Consider the following 17500-nt stretch of genomic DNA (forward strand, 5'->3'; position numbering starts at 1 on the left):
TTTTTTTTATTGTATTTTTTTTTTTTTTCTTTCATTTGTTTTTTGGTTTTTGGTGGTGTGTTTTTTTTTTTTGTTTTTTTTTTTGTTGTGTTTTTTGTGTTTTTTTTTTTTTTTTGTTTTTTTTTTTTTTTTTGTTTTTTTTTTTCTTTTTTTTTTTTTGTTTTGTTTTTTTTTTTTTTTTTTTTTTTTTTTTTTTTTGGTTTTTTTGTTTCGTTTTTTTTTTTTTTGGTTTTTTTTGTTTGTGTTTTGTTTTTTGTTTTTTTTTTTTGTTTTTTGGTTTTGGGTGTGGGGGGTGTTTGTGTTGTATTGATGGGAAGTGTTGGTGGTGGTGGGTTTGTGTGTGTTGGTTGGCAGGTTTTGGTGGTGTGGGGGGATGGTTGTGTGTGTCTGGATTGTATTATATATATCATTATATATTATATTAATATTTTCCTATTATTGTATAGCAATATGATCAATCACTGAGTATCATCTTATTTAATCAAGTTGACCTTTTCCCAGATAGTTTGTATATTTGACTGAATTAATTGAGGTATATTTGCATATTCAGTCTAATTTGCCAAATAAGCTCCTGCATATTCATGTTTCACATAGTTAAGTGTTTTTAATGAGAGAATGGAAAGATGATGCACTTACATATATCTGTCTTTTCATCTCTCTCTCTCTCTCTCTCTCTCTCTCTCCTCTCTCTCTCTTCTCTCTCTCCTCTCTCTCTCTCTCTCTCTCTCTCTCTCTCTCTCTCTTCTCCTTCTCTCTCTCTCTCTCTCTCTCTCTCTCTCTCTCTCTCTCTCTCTCTCTCTCTCTCTCTCTCTCTCTCTCTCTCTCTCTCTTCCTCTCTCTCTCTCTCTCTCTCTCTCTCTCTCTCTCTCTCTCTCTCTCTCTCTCTCTCTCTCTCTCTCTCTCTCTCTCTCTCTCTCTCTCTCTCTCTCTCTCTCTCTCTCTCTCTCTCTCTCTCTCTCTCTCTCTCTCTAGATTGTGTGGGATGTTCCGGAGGAGAAGAGGAAGTCCTGTGTGGCCAAGGGAAAGACAGAGGTGTGTGTTTGCCTCTCGGCGTGTGTGTTTGTGTGTGAACGCCTACGCCTGTATGTGTGTGTGCACTAACACACCTGTTCCACTGTGTTCTTGGCTTTGTTGTTGTTTGAACCACAGTGTAATTTCACTGCTCTGTCTCCCCCTGTCTCTAACAACTACATCCAATAACCACAGAGAGACAGTATTTTGTATAATAATAATATAATATAATATTTTTATAATGTGTATAATTATATAGTGTGTTCTGTCGCCCCCTATATGATGTATAATAATATTATGATATATTTATAATGTGTATAATTATATAATGCGCTCTGTCGCCCCTTATATGGTGTATAATAATAATATAATATATTTATAATGTGTATAATCCTATAATGCGCTTTGTCGCCCCCTACAGGGTGACTGTAATAACTACCTCCGTCTGTTGGAGTTTCTTGGAAACGGGTGGATATACGCCTGTGGAACCTATGCTTTTGACCCACAGTGTGCCTTCCTGGTGAGTGTGTGACTGTTTTTGTGCAATGAGCTGCAATTGAACCCTTCTAACATGTTCACACACTTGTTCACACACACACACACACACACACACACACACACACACACACACACACACACACACACACACACACACACACACACACACACACACACACACACACAAAACACACACACACGTGTAAATACGTCCCCCCCTCCCCCAACACACATCTATTCAATAATTTATCCTCATCCCTCTCTCTTCTCTCTTTCAGAACATGTCTTCCTTCTCTCTGGAGCGAGGGGAGAATGGAGTGGTGAGGATGGAGACTGGGAAAGGGAAATGTCCCTTTGAGCCCAGCCAGCACTATACAGCTGTTATGGCAGGTATTAGAAGACACACTGTATACACACTGTACACACACACTGTACACACACACACTGTACACACACACTGTACACACACACTGTACACACACACTGTACACACACACTGTAGACACACACACTGTACACACACACTGTACACACACACACTGTACACACACTGTACACACACACACACACACACTCACTGTACACACAGTGTACAAACACACTGTACACACACACACTGTACAAACACACTGAATACACACACAATGTACACACACACTGTACACACACACACTGTACAAACACACTACACACACACTGTACACACACACACACACACTGTACACACACTGTACACACACACACACACTGTACACACAGTGTACAAACACACTGTACACACACACTGTACAAACACACTGCATACACCCACAATGTACACACACACACTGTACACACACATACACTGTACAAACACACTACACACACACACTGTACACACACACTGTACACACACACACACACACACACACACACACACACACACACACAACACACCACACAACACACACACACACACTGTACACACTGTACACACCACACACACACACACACACCACACACAACACCACACACACACACTGTACCAACACACACACTGTACCAACACACACACACACACACACTGTACCAACACACACACACACACTGTACCAACACACACTGTACACACACACACACACACACACACACACACACACACACACACACACACACACACACACTGTACAAACACACTGTACAAACATACTGTATTAACACACAGACAGGTAATATATGCATTGTTTTTACACTCAGTAAGTAACTACCACAGTGGCTTTGGGGTGAGAGTGTCTGCCCTGTGGTGAGTGTCCTGTCCAGGGGGTGTACTGGTACATCAAGCTGTCTCATTGCAGAAACAGGAGATAGACTAGTGTCCTGTCCAGGGGGTGTACCTGTACATCAAGCTGTCTCACTACAGAAATAGGAGATAGACTAGTGTCCTGTCCAGGGGGTGTACCTGTACATCAAGCTGTCTCACTACAGAAATAGGAGATAGACTAGTGTCCTGTCCAGGGGGTGTACTGTACATCAAGCTGTCTCACTACAGAAACAAGAGATAGACTGTGTCCTGTCCAGGGGTGTACTGGTACATCAAGCTGTTTCACTACAGAAATAGGAGATAGACTAGTGTCCTGTCCAGGGGGTGTACTGGTACATCAAGCTGTTTCACTACAGAAATAGGAGATAGACTAGTGTCCTGTCCAGGGGGTGTACTGGTACATCAAGCTGTTTCACTACAGAAATAGGAGATAGACTAGTGTCCTGTCCAGGGGGTGTACTGGTACATCAAGCTGTCTCACTACAGAAACAGGAGATAGACTAGTGTCCTGTCCAGGGGGTGTACTGGTACATCAAGCTGTCTCACTACAGAAATAGGAGATAGACTAGTGTCCTGTCCAGGGGGTGTACTGGTACATCAAGCTGTCTCACTACAGAAATAGGAGATAGACTAGTGTCCTGTCCAGGGGGTGTACTGGTACATCAAGCTGTCTCACTACAGAAACAGGAGATAGACTAGTGTCCTGTCCAGGGGGTGTACTGGTACATCAAGCTGTCTCACTACAGAAACAGGGGATAGACTAGTGTCCTGTCCAGGGGGTGTACTGGTACATCAAGCTGTCTCACTACAGAAATAGGAGATAGACTAGTGTCCTGTCCAGGGGGTGTACTGGTACATCAAGCTGTTTCACTACAGCAACAGGAGATAGACTAGTGTCCTGTCCAGGGACAAGGCTAACTTACTAACTTTGCAAACACTAATACACACTCTAAAAAACACTCTGATACACACCAGAGTACACACTCGAATGTACACTTTAATAGCAGTCCAACACACTCAAATACACACCCTAATACATACTCTAATAACTCACTGCTATGGATACACCCCCCGGTCTATCTTTTTCTCTCTTTCTCTTTCTCTCTAGGAGGTATCTTGTACACGGCCGCCACGAGTAACTTCCTGGGAACGTTGTTCGATATCTCCCGGGCAACCGGACAGGAGCAGGAACGTATCCGCACCGAGAGATCCATCAACTGGCTCAGTGGTTAGAACACACAACCACCCACCCACCCACCCACCCACCCACCCACCCACCCACCCACCCACACACACACACACACACACACACACACACACACACACACAACCCACCCACCCACCCACACCCACACCCACACACACACACACACACACACACGCGTGAAAATGGGCATGCGCTGGACACACACACGGTGTGCTTCACACACTCCTAACCCCACGTTGTTTAAAGGTGTGTGTGTGTGTGTGTGTCTCCCTGCAGACCCAGAGTTTGTGTCGTCGGTGTTCATACAGCAGGATGAAGACAACAACCCACAGGGTGAAGACAACAAGATCTACTTCTTCTTTACTGAGGTCGCCAAGGAGTACGACCTCTACACTAAGGTCAAAGTTCCCAGGGTCGCACGTGTCTGCAAGGTAGGTCTGGGGGGCAGAGGAGGTGGTGGTCTGTCTCTTTGTCGTTTCTTTGTCGTTGCTTTGTCGTTGCTTGATCCTAGCAAATATATAGGATTTTTTTTAAAGTCCCACTCCTCACATAGTTTTGGGTGAGACCACCCTAGCTACCTCTTTATGTTTTGGGTGAGACCACCCTAGCCACCTCTTTATGTTTTGGGTGAGACCACCCTAGCCACCTCTTTATGTTTTGGGTGAGACCACCCTAGCCACCTCTTTATGTTTTGGGTGAGACCACCCTAGCCACCTCTTTATATTTTGGGTGAGACCACCCTAGCTACCTCTTTATGTTTTGGGTGAGACCACCCTAGCTACCTCTTTATATTTTGGGTGAGACCACCCTAGCTACCTCTATGTTTTGGGTGAGACCACCCTAGCTACCTCTTTATTTTGGGTGAGACCACCCTAGCTACCTCTTTATGTTTTGGGTGAGACCACCCTAGCTACCTCTATGTTTTGGGTGAGACCACCCTAGCTACCTCTATGTTTTGGGTGAGACCACCCTAGCTACCTCTATGTTTTGGGTGAGACCACCCTAGCTACCTCTTTATTTTGGGTGAGACCACCCTAGCTACCTCTATGTTTTGGGTGAGACCACCCTAGCCACCTCTATGTTTTGGGTGAGACCACCCTAGCCACCTCTATGTTTTGGGTGAGACCACCCTAGCCACCTCTATGTTTTGGGTGAGACCACCCATCAATTCTTTCTTTTTTTCTTTCCTCCTTCTTCATTCTCTTTTCACTGTATCTTTATACACCCCCCTCTCTCCACCAACCTCTCTCTTTCTCCCCCTCTCCCACCACCCCCCTTCTCCACCACCCTCTCTCTCCCCCGCTCTCTTTTTATCCCTCTCCCCCTCTCTCTCTCTCTCTCTCTCTCTCCACCCCCCCTCTCTCTCTCCAACCCCTCTTTCTCTCCCCCTCTCTCTCTCCACCCCCACTTTCTCTCCTCCTCTCTCTCTCTCTCCACCCCTCTCTCCCCCTCTCTCTCCCCCTCTATCCCTCTCTAGTCTGATGTAGGTGGTATGAAGACATTACAGAAGCGGTGGACCACCTTCCTCAAGGCTCAGTTGGTGTGTGAGGACAGAGCCAGCGGACAGCGTTACAACATACTGACTGATGTCTACACAAAACAACACACATCTGGAGACCCTAGCTCTACACACTTCTATGGTCTCTTCACATCTCAGTGGTAAGGATGGAGGGATGGAGGGGAGGAGGGATGGATGGAGGGAAAGAGGGAGGGGAGGATGGATGGAGACACATCATCAAAACTTTCCAAGCCAAACCTTCATATCACGACCGCTAACCGCTACACACAGCCTACATTGTCTTGTCACCATTAGAGCTGTGGCGGTCATGACATTTTTTCAGACGGTTATTGTCCTGCAAAAGACTGACGGTCTCACGGTAATTGACCGTTAATTAATTAACTCATAGTTTAGCATCTCCTGGTCTCCATGCATAAAAGTCACGTACAAGTCACGTACAAGCCACGTACAAGTCACGTACAAGCCACGTACAAGTCACGTACAAGTCACGTACAAGCCACGTACAAGCCACGTACAAGCCGATGATGTCCACCTTTGGAACATCTACATTTAAAAAGTTTAATACATCAATTTAATACACACCATCACAATAAATATATTATTTATTTTAGTCAAGTATAAAGAAACATTATGATGTGAAGAAAATGTATTTCAGAAGAACAGAATGTGAGTCGTCCTGCTGTATGTTATCTGGTTATGCTCCATGCCATAGGCTGTAGGCTTGTTCATTTATCAGACTAGATACTGTATGTTATCTGGTTATGCTCCATGCCATAGGCTGTAGGCTTGTTCATTTAGCAGACTAGATACTGTATGTTATCTGGCTATGCTCCATGCCATAGGCTGTAGGCTTGTTCATTTAGCAGACTAGATACTGTATGTTATCTGGTTATGCTCCATGCCATAGGCTGTAGGCTTGTTCATTTAGCTGACTAGATACTGTATGTTATCTGGTTATGCTCCATGCCATAGGCTGTAGGCTTGTTCATTTAGCAGACTAGATACTGTATGTTATCTGGTTATGCTCCATGCCATAGGCTGTAGGCTTGTTCATTTAGCAGACTAGATACTGTATGTTATCTGGCTATGCTCCATGCCATAGGCTGTAGGCTTGTTCATTTAGCTGACTAGATACTGTATGTTATCTGGTTATGCTCCATGCCATAGGCTGTAGGCTTGTTCATTTAGCTGACTAGATACTGTATGTTATCTGGCTATGCTCCATGCCATAGGCTGTAGGCTTGTTCATTTAGCAGACTAGATACTGTATGTTATCTGGCTATGCTCCATGCCATAGGCTGTACACGTGTTCATTTAGCAGACTAGATACTGTATGTTATCTGGTTATGCTCCATGCCATAGGCTGTAGGCTTGTTCATTTAGCAGACTAGATACTGTATGTTATCTGGTTATGCTCCATGCCATAGGCTGTAGGCTTGTTCATTTAGCAGACTAGATACTGTATGTTATCTGGCTATGCTCCATGCCATAGGCTGTACACGTGTTCATTTAGCAGACTAGATACTGTATGTTATCTGGTTATGCTCCATGCCATAGGCTGTAGGCTTGTTCATTTAGCAGACTAGATACTGTATGTTATCTGGTTATGCTCCATGCCATAGGCTGTAGGCTTGTTCATTTAGCAGACTAGATACTGTATGTTATCTGGTTATGCTCCATGCCATAGGCTGTAGGCTTGTTCATTTAGCTGACTAGATACTGTATGTTATCTGGTTATGCTCCATGCCATAGGCTGTAGGCTTGTTCATTTAGCTGACGAGATATGCTTATAAGTCCCGCGCCATTATTTTACATTATATGATTTTATAGTAAGAAGAATATAATTGAACTTATCTGAATAAAATAGAAATTATATTTGACCTATTCAGGAGCAAAGGGGGCTATGTTGAGCTTAAAAGTGTTCATTTGAAAAATGTCCTATACGCTAGATTGAGTTACTTGACAACTTTAGTTGTGAATGATACACACCTTAGAATGTGTTAGAAATCAGAACACACCTTAGAATGTGTTAGAAATCAGAACACACCTTAGAATGTGTTAGAAATCAGAACACACCTTAGAATGTGTTAGAGATCAGAACACACCTTAGAATGTGTTAGAAATCAGAACACACCTTAGAATGTGTTAGAAATCAGAACACACCTTAGAATGTGTTAGAAATCAGAACACACCTTAGAATGTGTTAGAAATCAGAACACACCTTAGAATGTGTTAGAAATCAGAACACACCTTAGAATGTGTTAGAAATCAGAACACACCTTAGAATGTGTTAGAAATCAGAACACACCTTAGAATGTGTTAGAAATCAGAACACACCTTAGAATGTGTTAGAAATCAGAACACACCTTAGAATGTGTTAGAAATCAGAACACACCTTAGAATGTGTTAGAGATCAGAACACACCTTAGAATGTGTTAGAAATCAGAACACACCTTAGAATGTGTTAGAGATCAGAACACACCTTAGAATGTGTTAGAAATCAGAACACACCTTAGAATGTGTTAGAAATCAGAACACACCTTAGAATGTGTTAGAGATCAGAACACACCTTAGAATGTGTTAGAGATCAGAACACACCTTAGAATGTGTTAGAGATCAGAACACACCTTAGAATGTGTTAGAGATCAGAACACACCTTAGAATGTGTTAGAAATCAGAACACACCTTAGAATGTGTTAGAGATCAGAACACACCTTAGAATGTGTTAGAAATCAGAACACACCTTAGAATGTGTTAGAAATCAGAACACACCTTAGAATGTGTTAGAGATCAGAACACACCTTAGAATGTGTTAGAGATCAGAACACACCTTAGAATGTGTTAGAAATCAGAACACACCTTAGAATGTGTTAGAAATCAGAACACACCTTAGAATGTGTTAGAGATCAGAACACACCTTAGAATGTGTTAGAGATCAGAACACACCTTAGAATGTGTTAGAAATCAGAACACACCTTAGAATGTGTTAGAAATCAGAACACACCTTAGAATGTGTTAGAAATCAGAACACACCTTAGAATGTGTTAGAGATCAGAACACACCTTAGAATGTGTTAGAGATCAGAACACACCTTAGAATGTGTTAGAAATCAGAACACACCTTAGAATGTGTTAGAGATCAGAACACACCTTAGAATGTGTTAGAAATCAGAACACACCTTAGAATGTGTTAGAGATCAGAACACACCTTAGAATGTGTTAGAGATCAGAACACACCTTAGAATGTGTTAGAGATCAGAACACACCTTAGAATGTGTTAGAAATCAGAACACACCTTAGAATGTGTTAGAGATCAGAACACACCTTAGAATGTGTTAGAGATCAGAACACACCTTAGAATGTGTTAGAAATCAGAACACATATAGGCTGTATGATGCGCCTATAGGCTATTGATGATTTGACAAAGTAGCAAAAAAAGATTTGCGTTCTGTTCCTTGCCTCTGGCTGCACACTTGTTCTCTCATCAAGTGATCATATTTTCACCCTTCAGACTATTCTCAATTTAATCGCGTTTTTTTTACTAACATGTCAAATTAGTTTAGATTTAGAATGGGCCATTATCACGTGGAACAGGGGCAGGGGTAAAAGACATCCGTAGGCACTCGAATAGCAAATGGAGGCCGCGTGCTTTCCTGCTGGTCCGTTTTTCAAAGATGCCTGGTAGGCTACTTGGGTTTTATAGCAGAGCTGTGCTGAATATGAGACGCTGACAAATACATATAACAACACTTGTTTCACTCCACACATTAAACCACTGTTGCTCTCGCTGCACGACACGTGGTATTCTGCCAAAACTCTGTATGCCATCGGGCTCTCCAACCCTGTTCCTGCAGCTACCCCCGGGCTTAATTTAGGAAACCAAGTGAAATCTGTTCGTGAACATCGATAGTAACATGTTTTCGCAAACGAAACATATTTAAATAAACGTTTGACAGCCCGTCTGCGCGCTGGAGAAAGGAATAAAGGAGAAGAGGATATGGAAACGCAGGGGGCAGAGATATTCTGGAGCTAAAGGTAATGTGTCACCTAATTCATGAATCCCCATTACTAGATTATTCAAAATCATATACAAATTCACTATAATTGTAAGCTAACTGTATGCCGCCCTGTACAATCAATGACCCAACCACATCGCTTAGGTCTATACGATCTCTTCCTGACTCCGGTATAGAATATATTTGAGTGTGGGCCTCCCGAGTGGTGCAGCGGTCTAAGGCACTGCATCGCAGTGCTAGAGGCGTCACTACAGACCCGGGTTTGATCCCAGGCTGTATCACAACCGGCCGTGTTCGGGAGGTCCATAGGGCGGCAAGCAAATGGTCCAGTGTCATCCGGGTTAAGGGAGAGTTTGGCCGGGGGGGTTTACGTTGCTCATCGCCATCTAGCGACTCCTTGTGGCGGGCCGGGCGCCTGCAGGCTGACCTCCTCGTCAGTGGAACGGTGTTTCCTCCGACACATTAGTGCAGCTTCTGGGTTAAGTGGGCAGGTGTTAAGGAGCGCGGTTTGCCGGGTCATGTTTCGGAGGATGCATGACTTGACCTTCACCTCCCGAGCCCGTTGGGGCCCGTTGCAGTGATAAGACAAGATCAAAAAAGAGGGTAAAATACAACAACAAAAATATATATATACAGAATATATATACACTACTGTTCAAAAGTTTGGGGTCAGTTAGAAATGCCCTTGTTTTTGAAAGAAAAGCACATTTTTTGTCCATTAAAATAACATCAAATTGATCAGAAATACAGTGTAGACATTGTTAATGTTGTAAATGACTATTGTAGCTGGAAACGGCTGATTTTTAATGGAATATCTACATAGGCGTAGAGAGGCCCATTATCAGCAACCATCACTCCTGTGTTCCAATGGCACGTTGTGTTAGCGAATCCAAGTTTATCATTTTAAAAGGCTAGTTGATCATTAGAAAACCCTTTTGCAATTATGTTAGCACAGCTGCAAACTGTTGTACTGATTAAAGAAGCAATAAAACTGGCCTTCTTTAGACTAGTTGAGTATCTGGAGCATCAGCATTTCTGGGTTCGATTACAGGCTCAAAATGGCCAGAAACAAAGACCTTTCTTCTGAAACTTGTCAGTCTATTCTTGTTCTAAGAAATGAAGGCTATTCCATGCGAGAAATTGCCAAGAAACTGAAGATCTCGTACAACTCTGTGTACTACTGCCTTCACAGAACAGCACAAACTGGTTCTAACCAGAATAGAAAGAGGAGTGGGAGGCCCCGGTGCACAACTAAGCAAGAGGACAAGTACATTACAGTGTCTAATTTGAGAAACAGACGCCTCACAAGTCCTCAACTGTCAGCTTCATTAAATAGTACCGGCAAAGCACCAGTCTCAACGTCAACAGTAAAGAGGCGACTCCGGGATGCTGGCCTCTATGACTCATGACTGCCGGTGTGGTGGTAATGTGGTCACCATCTTAGCTAACGTCATAATCAACACAGCTACTAGAACTAACGCGTTTGGTAAACCCGCTACAATCATGCAGTACAGTCAACAGCAAGCAGTTTAGCAGTGAAGCAGTTACACCTGCGTGCCTCAGTGGCAATAAAGTAATAAAACCAAAAGCTTACCTTGACTTAGGAGATTTCCAGTGTTGGATAGCCATAGACAGCTAGCTAACATAGCATCCCTCTCTGTTTGACCCGGGTGTTTGAGTAGGCTAAACCAGCTAGCTGCACTTGACACTAGCTAAGTGGAAGTGAAAAAATATATACTACAAAATATAGCTAGCTATCTTTCGATACTCCTTACATTTGGTATAAATTAATTTGTTCAAAACTGTTGTCTTTCGCTCTCTTTGAGTCAATTACTCACCACATTTGATGCACTGCAGCACTAGCTGTAGTTTATGCTTTCAGTACTAGATTCATTCTCTGATCCTTTGATTGGGTGGACAACATGTTAGTTCATGCTGCAAGACCTCTGATAGGTTGGAGGACATCCTCCGGAAGTTGTCATAATTACTGTGTAAGTCTATGGAATGGTGTGAGAACCACGAGCCTCCTAGGTTTTGTATTGAAGTCAATGTACCCAGAGGAGGATGGAAGAGATCTGTCCTCTGGCTACATCATGGTATTACCCTACAGAGTGCTGCTGAGGCTACTGTAGGCCTTCTTTGCAAAACAGTGTATTATAATCAATTATTTGGCGACGTGAATATATTTAGTGTAGTTTTATCTAAAAATGATAACTTCTTGAATGTTTCACTATTAAAATGTTTATGAAATTCACTGAAGAGGATGGTCCTCCCCTTCCTCTGAGGAGGAGCCTCCACTGGTAGAGCGTAGAGAGAGACAACAACAAGGACATGTGAAACTTCCCTTCATTATACATGATCACATAAATTAAACCCTCTCTCCCTCCTGTGTGTGTGTGTGTGTGTGTGTGTGTGTGTGTGTGTGTGTGTGTGTGTGTGTGTGTGTGTGTGTGTGTGTGTGTGTGTGTGTGTGTGTGTGTGTGTGTGTGTGTGTGTGTGTGTGTGTGTGTGTGTGTGTGTAGGGAGCATGAGGAGTTGTCAGCGGTGTGTGTCTACAGTCTGGCTGACATCAGTAAAGTGATGGACGGACCCTTTAAGGAACTGAAGAAGACCTGTGAGAACTGGATCAACCCAGAACCAGTACCAACACCTAGACCTGGACAGGTACAGTCTAGAACACATTACCTAGAACCAGTACCAACACCTAGACCTGGACAGGTACAGTCTAGAACACATTACCTAGAACCAGTACCAACACCTAGACCAGGACAGGTACAGTCTAGAACACATTACCTAGAACCAGTACCAACACCTAGACCAGGACAGGTACAGTCTAGAACCCATTACCTAGAACCAGTACCAACACCTAGACCAGGACAGGTACAGTCTAGAACACATTACCTAGAACCAGTACCAACACCTAGACCCTGACAGGTACCCTGTACCAGGCTACACCAGGACCTGCCTAGTTAAACGTTCTATGAGATAGATGAAGGAGTTAAGAACTTTAAATCTCAACTAAATCTTTCCTTTACCCAGTGTCTGAACAGTGCTCTGAGAGCGGAGGGCTTCGAGTCTTCTCTCAAGCTGCCGGACAAGGTAATATATAATACAATATATATATATATAATGTAATGTATAGCAATATAAATATACTAATCTATATCAATATTGTCACGATCGTCAAAGGGAGAGAGAGAGGACCAAGGCGCAGCGCGTGAAAAATACATCTTCTTTTTATTATAAGGAAAAACGAAACAAAACAACAAACAGACGACCGTGAAGCTATAAATACAGATAGTGCTGACACAAACACTACACATAGACAATTACCCACAAAACAGCTAAAGCCTATGGTTGCCTTAAATATGGCTCCCAATCAGAGACAACAATAACCAGCTGTCTCTAATTGAGACCCAATTCAGGCAACCATAGACTTTCCTAGACACCTACACTGAACACTAAGACATCTACTCTACTAAACCCCCTAAACCATACAACACCCTAGACAATACAAAAACACACAAACTTCCCCATGTCACACCCTGACCTAACTAAAATAATAATGAAAACAAAGATAACTAAGGCCAGGGTGTGACATAACCCCCCCCTTAAGGTGCGAACTCCGGGCGCACCAGCATAAAGTCTAGGGGAGGGTCTGGGTGGGCGTCTGTCCACGGTGGCGGCTCTGGCACTGGTCGTGGTCCCCACCCCACCCTAGTCACTACCCGCTTTCTTAACCCCACTGGAATAAGGGGCAGCACCGGACTAAGTGGCAGCACCGGACTAAGGGGCAGCACCGGACTAAGGGGCAGCACCGGACTAAGGGGCAGCACCAGGATAAGGGGCAGCACCAGGATAAGGGGCAGTACCAGGATAAGGGGCAGCACCAGGATAAGGGGCAGCTCCGGACTGAGGGACGGCAGCTCCGGACTGAGGGACAGCACCGGACTGAAGGGCAGCACCGGACTGAATGGCGGATCCTGGCTGGCTGGCTCTGGCGGATCCTGGCTGGCTGGCGGATCCTGGCTGGCTGGCTCTGGCGGATCCTGGCTGGACGGCTCTGGCGGATCCTGGCTGGACGGCTCTGGCGGATCCTGGCTGGACGGCTCTGGCGGATCCTGGCTGGACGGCTCATGGCTGGCTGACGGATCTGGCTGCTCATGGCTGGCTGACGGATCTGGCTGCTCATGGCTGGCTGACGGATCTGGCTGCTCATGGCTGGCTGACGGATCTGGCTGCTCATGGCTGGCTGACGGATCTGGCTGCTCATGGCTGGCTGACGGATCTGGCAGATCCTGTCTGGCTGACGGATCTGGCAGATCCTGTCTGGTTGGCGGATCTGGCTGCTCATGGCTGGCTGACGGCTCTGGCAGATCCTGTCTGGTTGGCGGCTCTGGCAGATCCTGTCTGGTTGGCGGCTCTGGCAGATCCTGTCTGGTTGGCGGCTCTGGCCGATCCTGTCTGGTTGGCGGCTCTGGCGGATCCTGTCTGGTTGGCGGCTCTGGCGGATCCTGTCTGGTTGGCGGCTCTGGCGGATCCTGTCTGGTTGGCGGCTCTGGTAGATCCTGTCTGGTTGGCGGCTCTGGCAGATCCTGTCTGGTTGGCGGCTCTGGCAGATCCTGACTGACGAATGGCTCTAGCGGCTCCTGACTGACTAAGGGCTCTGACGGCTCGGGACAGACGGGCGGCTCTAATGGCTCGGGACAGACGGATGGCTCAGACGGCACTGGGCAGACGGATGGCTCAGATGGCGCTGGGGAGACGGATGGCTCAGATGGCGCTGGGGAGACGGATGGCTCAGATGGCGCTGGGGAGACGGATGGCTCAGATGGCGCTGGGGAGACGGATGGCTCAGATGGCACTGGGCAGACGGATGGCTCAGATGGCACTGGGCAGACGGATGGCTCTGGCCGGATGAGGCGCACTGTAGGCCTGGTGCGTGGTGCCGGAACTGGAGTCACCGGGCTAAGGACACGCACCTTCAGGCTAGTGCGGGGAGAAGGAACAGGGCATACTGGACCCTGGGAGCGCACATTAGGCCTAGTGCGTGGTGCCGGAACTGGTGGTACCGGACTGGGGACACGCATCTCAGGGCTAGTGCGGGGAGCAGCAACAGGACGCACAGGACTCTGGGGACACACAGGAGGCTTGGTGTGTGGTTTAGGCACTGGTGGTAAAGGGCTGGAGACACGCACCATAGGGCTAGTGCGTGGAGGAGGCACTGGTGGTACTGGACTGGGGCGGGGAGGTGGCGCCGGAAATACCGGACCGTGCAGGCGTACTGGTTCCCTTGAACACCGAGCCTGCCCAACCTTACCTGGTTGAATGCTCCCCGTCGCCCGACCAGTGCGGGGAGGTGGAATAACCCGCACCGGGCTATGTAGGCGAACCGGGGACACCATGCGTAAGGCTGGTGCCATGTATGCCGGCCCGAGGAGACGCACTGGAGACCAGACGCGTTGAGCCGGCATCATGGCACCTGGCTCAATGCCCAATCTAGCCCTACCAGTGCGGGGAGGTGGAATAACCCGCACCGGGCTATGAACACGTACAGGAGACACCGTGCGCTCTATTGCGTAACACGGTGTCCGCCCGTACTCCCGCTCTCCACGGTTAGCCTGGGAAGTGGGCGCAGGTCTCCTACCTGCCCTCGGCCCACTACTTCTTAGCCCCCCCCCAATAAATTTTTGGGTAGTACTCGCGGGCTTCCAGCCTTGCCTCCGTGCTGCCTCCTCATATCGCCTCCTCTCGGCTTTCGCTGCCTCCAGCTCTTCACGAGGGAGGCGATATTCTCCCGGTTGTGCCCAAGGTCCCTTACCATCTAATATCTCCTCCCATGTCCATGAATCCTTGATGCCTTGATCCTGTTGCCGCTTGTCACGCTGCTTGATCCGGGTTTGGTGGGTAATTCTGTCACGATCGTCAAAGGGAGAGAGAGAGGACCAAGGCGCAGCGCGTGAAAAATACATCTTCTTTTTATTATAAGAAGGAAAAACGAAACAAAACAACAAACAGACGACCGTGAAGCTATAAATACAGATAGTGCTGACACAAACACTACACATAGACAATTACCCACAAAACAGCTAAAGCCTATGGTTGCCTTAAATATGGCTCCCAATCAGAGACAACAATAACCAGCTGTCTCTAATTGAGACCCAATTCAGGCAACCATAGACTTTCCTAGACACCTACACTGAACACTAAACCATCTACTCTACTAAACCCCCTAAACCATACAACACCCTAGACAATACAAAAACACACAAACTTCCCCATGTCACACCCTGACCTAACTAAAATAATAATGAAAACAAAGATAACTAAGGCCAGGGTGTGACAAATATAATATTTATATATATAATGTATAGTAATAATATAAATATACTAATCTATATCAATATAATATATATATATAATGTATAGTAATAATATAAATATACTAATCTATATCAATATAATATTTATATATAATGTATAGTAATTATATAAATATACTAATCTATATCAATATAATATAATATATATATATAATGTATAGTAATAATATAAATATAGTAATCTATGTCAATAAAATATAATATATATATATAATGTATAGTATTAATATAAATATACTAATCTATAACAATATGATATATATATATATATAATGTATAGTAATAATATAAATATACTAATCTATATCAATATAATATAATATATATATATATATAATGTATAGTAATAATATAAATATACTAATCTATAACAATATAATATATATATATAATGTATAGTAATAATATAAATATACTAATCTATATCAATATAATATAATATATATATATATAATGTATAGTAATAATATAAATATACTAATCTATATCAATATAATATAATATATATATAATGTATAGTAATAATATAAATATACTAATCTATAACAATATAATATATATATATATAATGTATAGTAATAATATAAATATAGTAATCTATATCAATAATATATATATATAATGTATAGTAATAATATAAATATACTAATCTATATCAATATAATATAATATATATATATAATGTATAGTATTAATATAAATATACTAATCTATAACAATATAATATATATAATGTATAATAATAATATTATATATGCTTGAAGGTGTTGACGTTTATGAGAGACCACCCTCTGATGGAGAACAACGTGATCGCAGCGCCTCTACTGGTGAGGAGGGGCATCACGTACACTAAAGTAGCTGTTACCAGGACGACTACGGGGTCGGACGATGATCAGAGAAACGCAGCTACCAACGCAGCCACCGTGCTGCACCTGGGAACAGGTGAGAGGGGAGGGGGGGAGGAGAGTGAGAAAGTAGAGGTGGAGGAGTGGATGGAGAGAAAGGAGTGTTGGTGGGGTAAAGGATGGATGGATGATAAAGGAAGGATGGATGGTAAAGGAAGGATGGATGATTAAGGATGGATGGTAAAGGATGGATGGATTGATGGTAAAAGAAGGATGGATGATAAAGGAAGGATGGATGGTAAAGGAAGGACGGATGATTAAGAAGGATGGATGGTAAAGGATGGATGGATGATAAAGGAAGGATGGATGATTAAGGAGGATGGATGGTAAAGAAAGGATGGATGATAAAGGAAGGATGGATGATTAAGGAGGATGATGGTAAAGAAAGGATGGATGATTAAGAAGGATGGATGGTAAAGGAAGGATGGATGATTAAGAAGGATGGATGTAAAAGAAGGATGGATGATAAAGGAAGGATGGATGATCAAGGAGGATGGATGGTAAAGAAAGGATGGATGATTAAGAAGGATGGATGGTAAAGGAAGGATGGATGATTAAGAAGGATGGATGGTAAAGGAAGGATGGATGATTAAGAAGGATGGATGGTAAAGGAAGGATGGATGATTAAGAAGGATGGATGGTAAAGGAAGGATGGATGATAA

At 44.1% G+C, this 17500-nt stretch overlaps 1 protein-coding gene across 1 annotated transcript in view; it reads left to right on the forward strand.

Annotated features, from left to right (window-relative positions):
• Positions 1-17500, forward strand: part of sema4f (sema domain, immunoglobulin domain (Ig), transmembrane domain (TM) and short cytoplasmic domain, (semaphorin) 4F) — a 55185-nt gene that overhangs the window by 32338 nt on the left and 5347 nt on the right. The window contains exons 3-11 of the mRNA XM_038975910.1: positions 973-1032; positions 1433-1531; positions 1788-1899; positions 3918-4037; positions 4293-4447; positions 5494-5675; positions 12073-12214; positions 12590-12649; positions 16698-16875. Of these exons, the coding sequence (XP_038831838.1) occupies positions 973-1032; positions 1433-1531; positions 1788-1899; positions 3918-4037; positions 4293-4447; positions 5494-5675; positions 12073-12214; positions 12590-12649; positions 16698-16875 (1108 nt within the window). The remainder of the gene's footprint in view (positions 1-972; positions 1033-1432; positions 1532-1787; positions 1900-3917; positions 4038-4292; positions 4448-5493; positions 5676-12072; positions 12215-12589; positions 12650-16697; positions 16876-17500) is intronic.

The sequence above is a fragment of the Salvelinus namaycush genome, chromosome 36, assembly GCF_016432855.1.
Source record: "Salvelinus namaycush isolate Seneca chromosome 36, SaNama_1.0, whole genome shotgun sequence".
Lineage (NCBI taxonomy): Eukaryota > Metazoa > Chordata > Actinopteri > Salmoniformes > Salmonidae > Salvelinus > Salvelinus namaycush.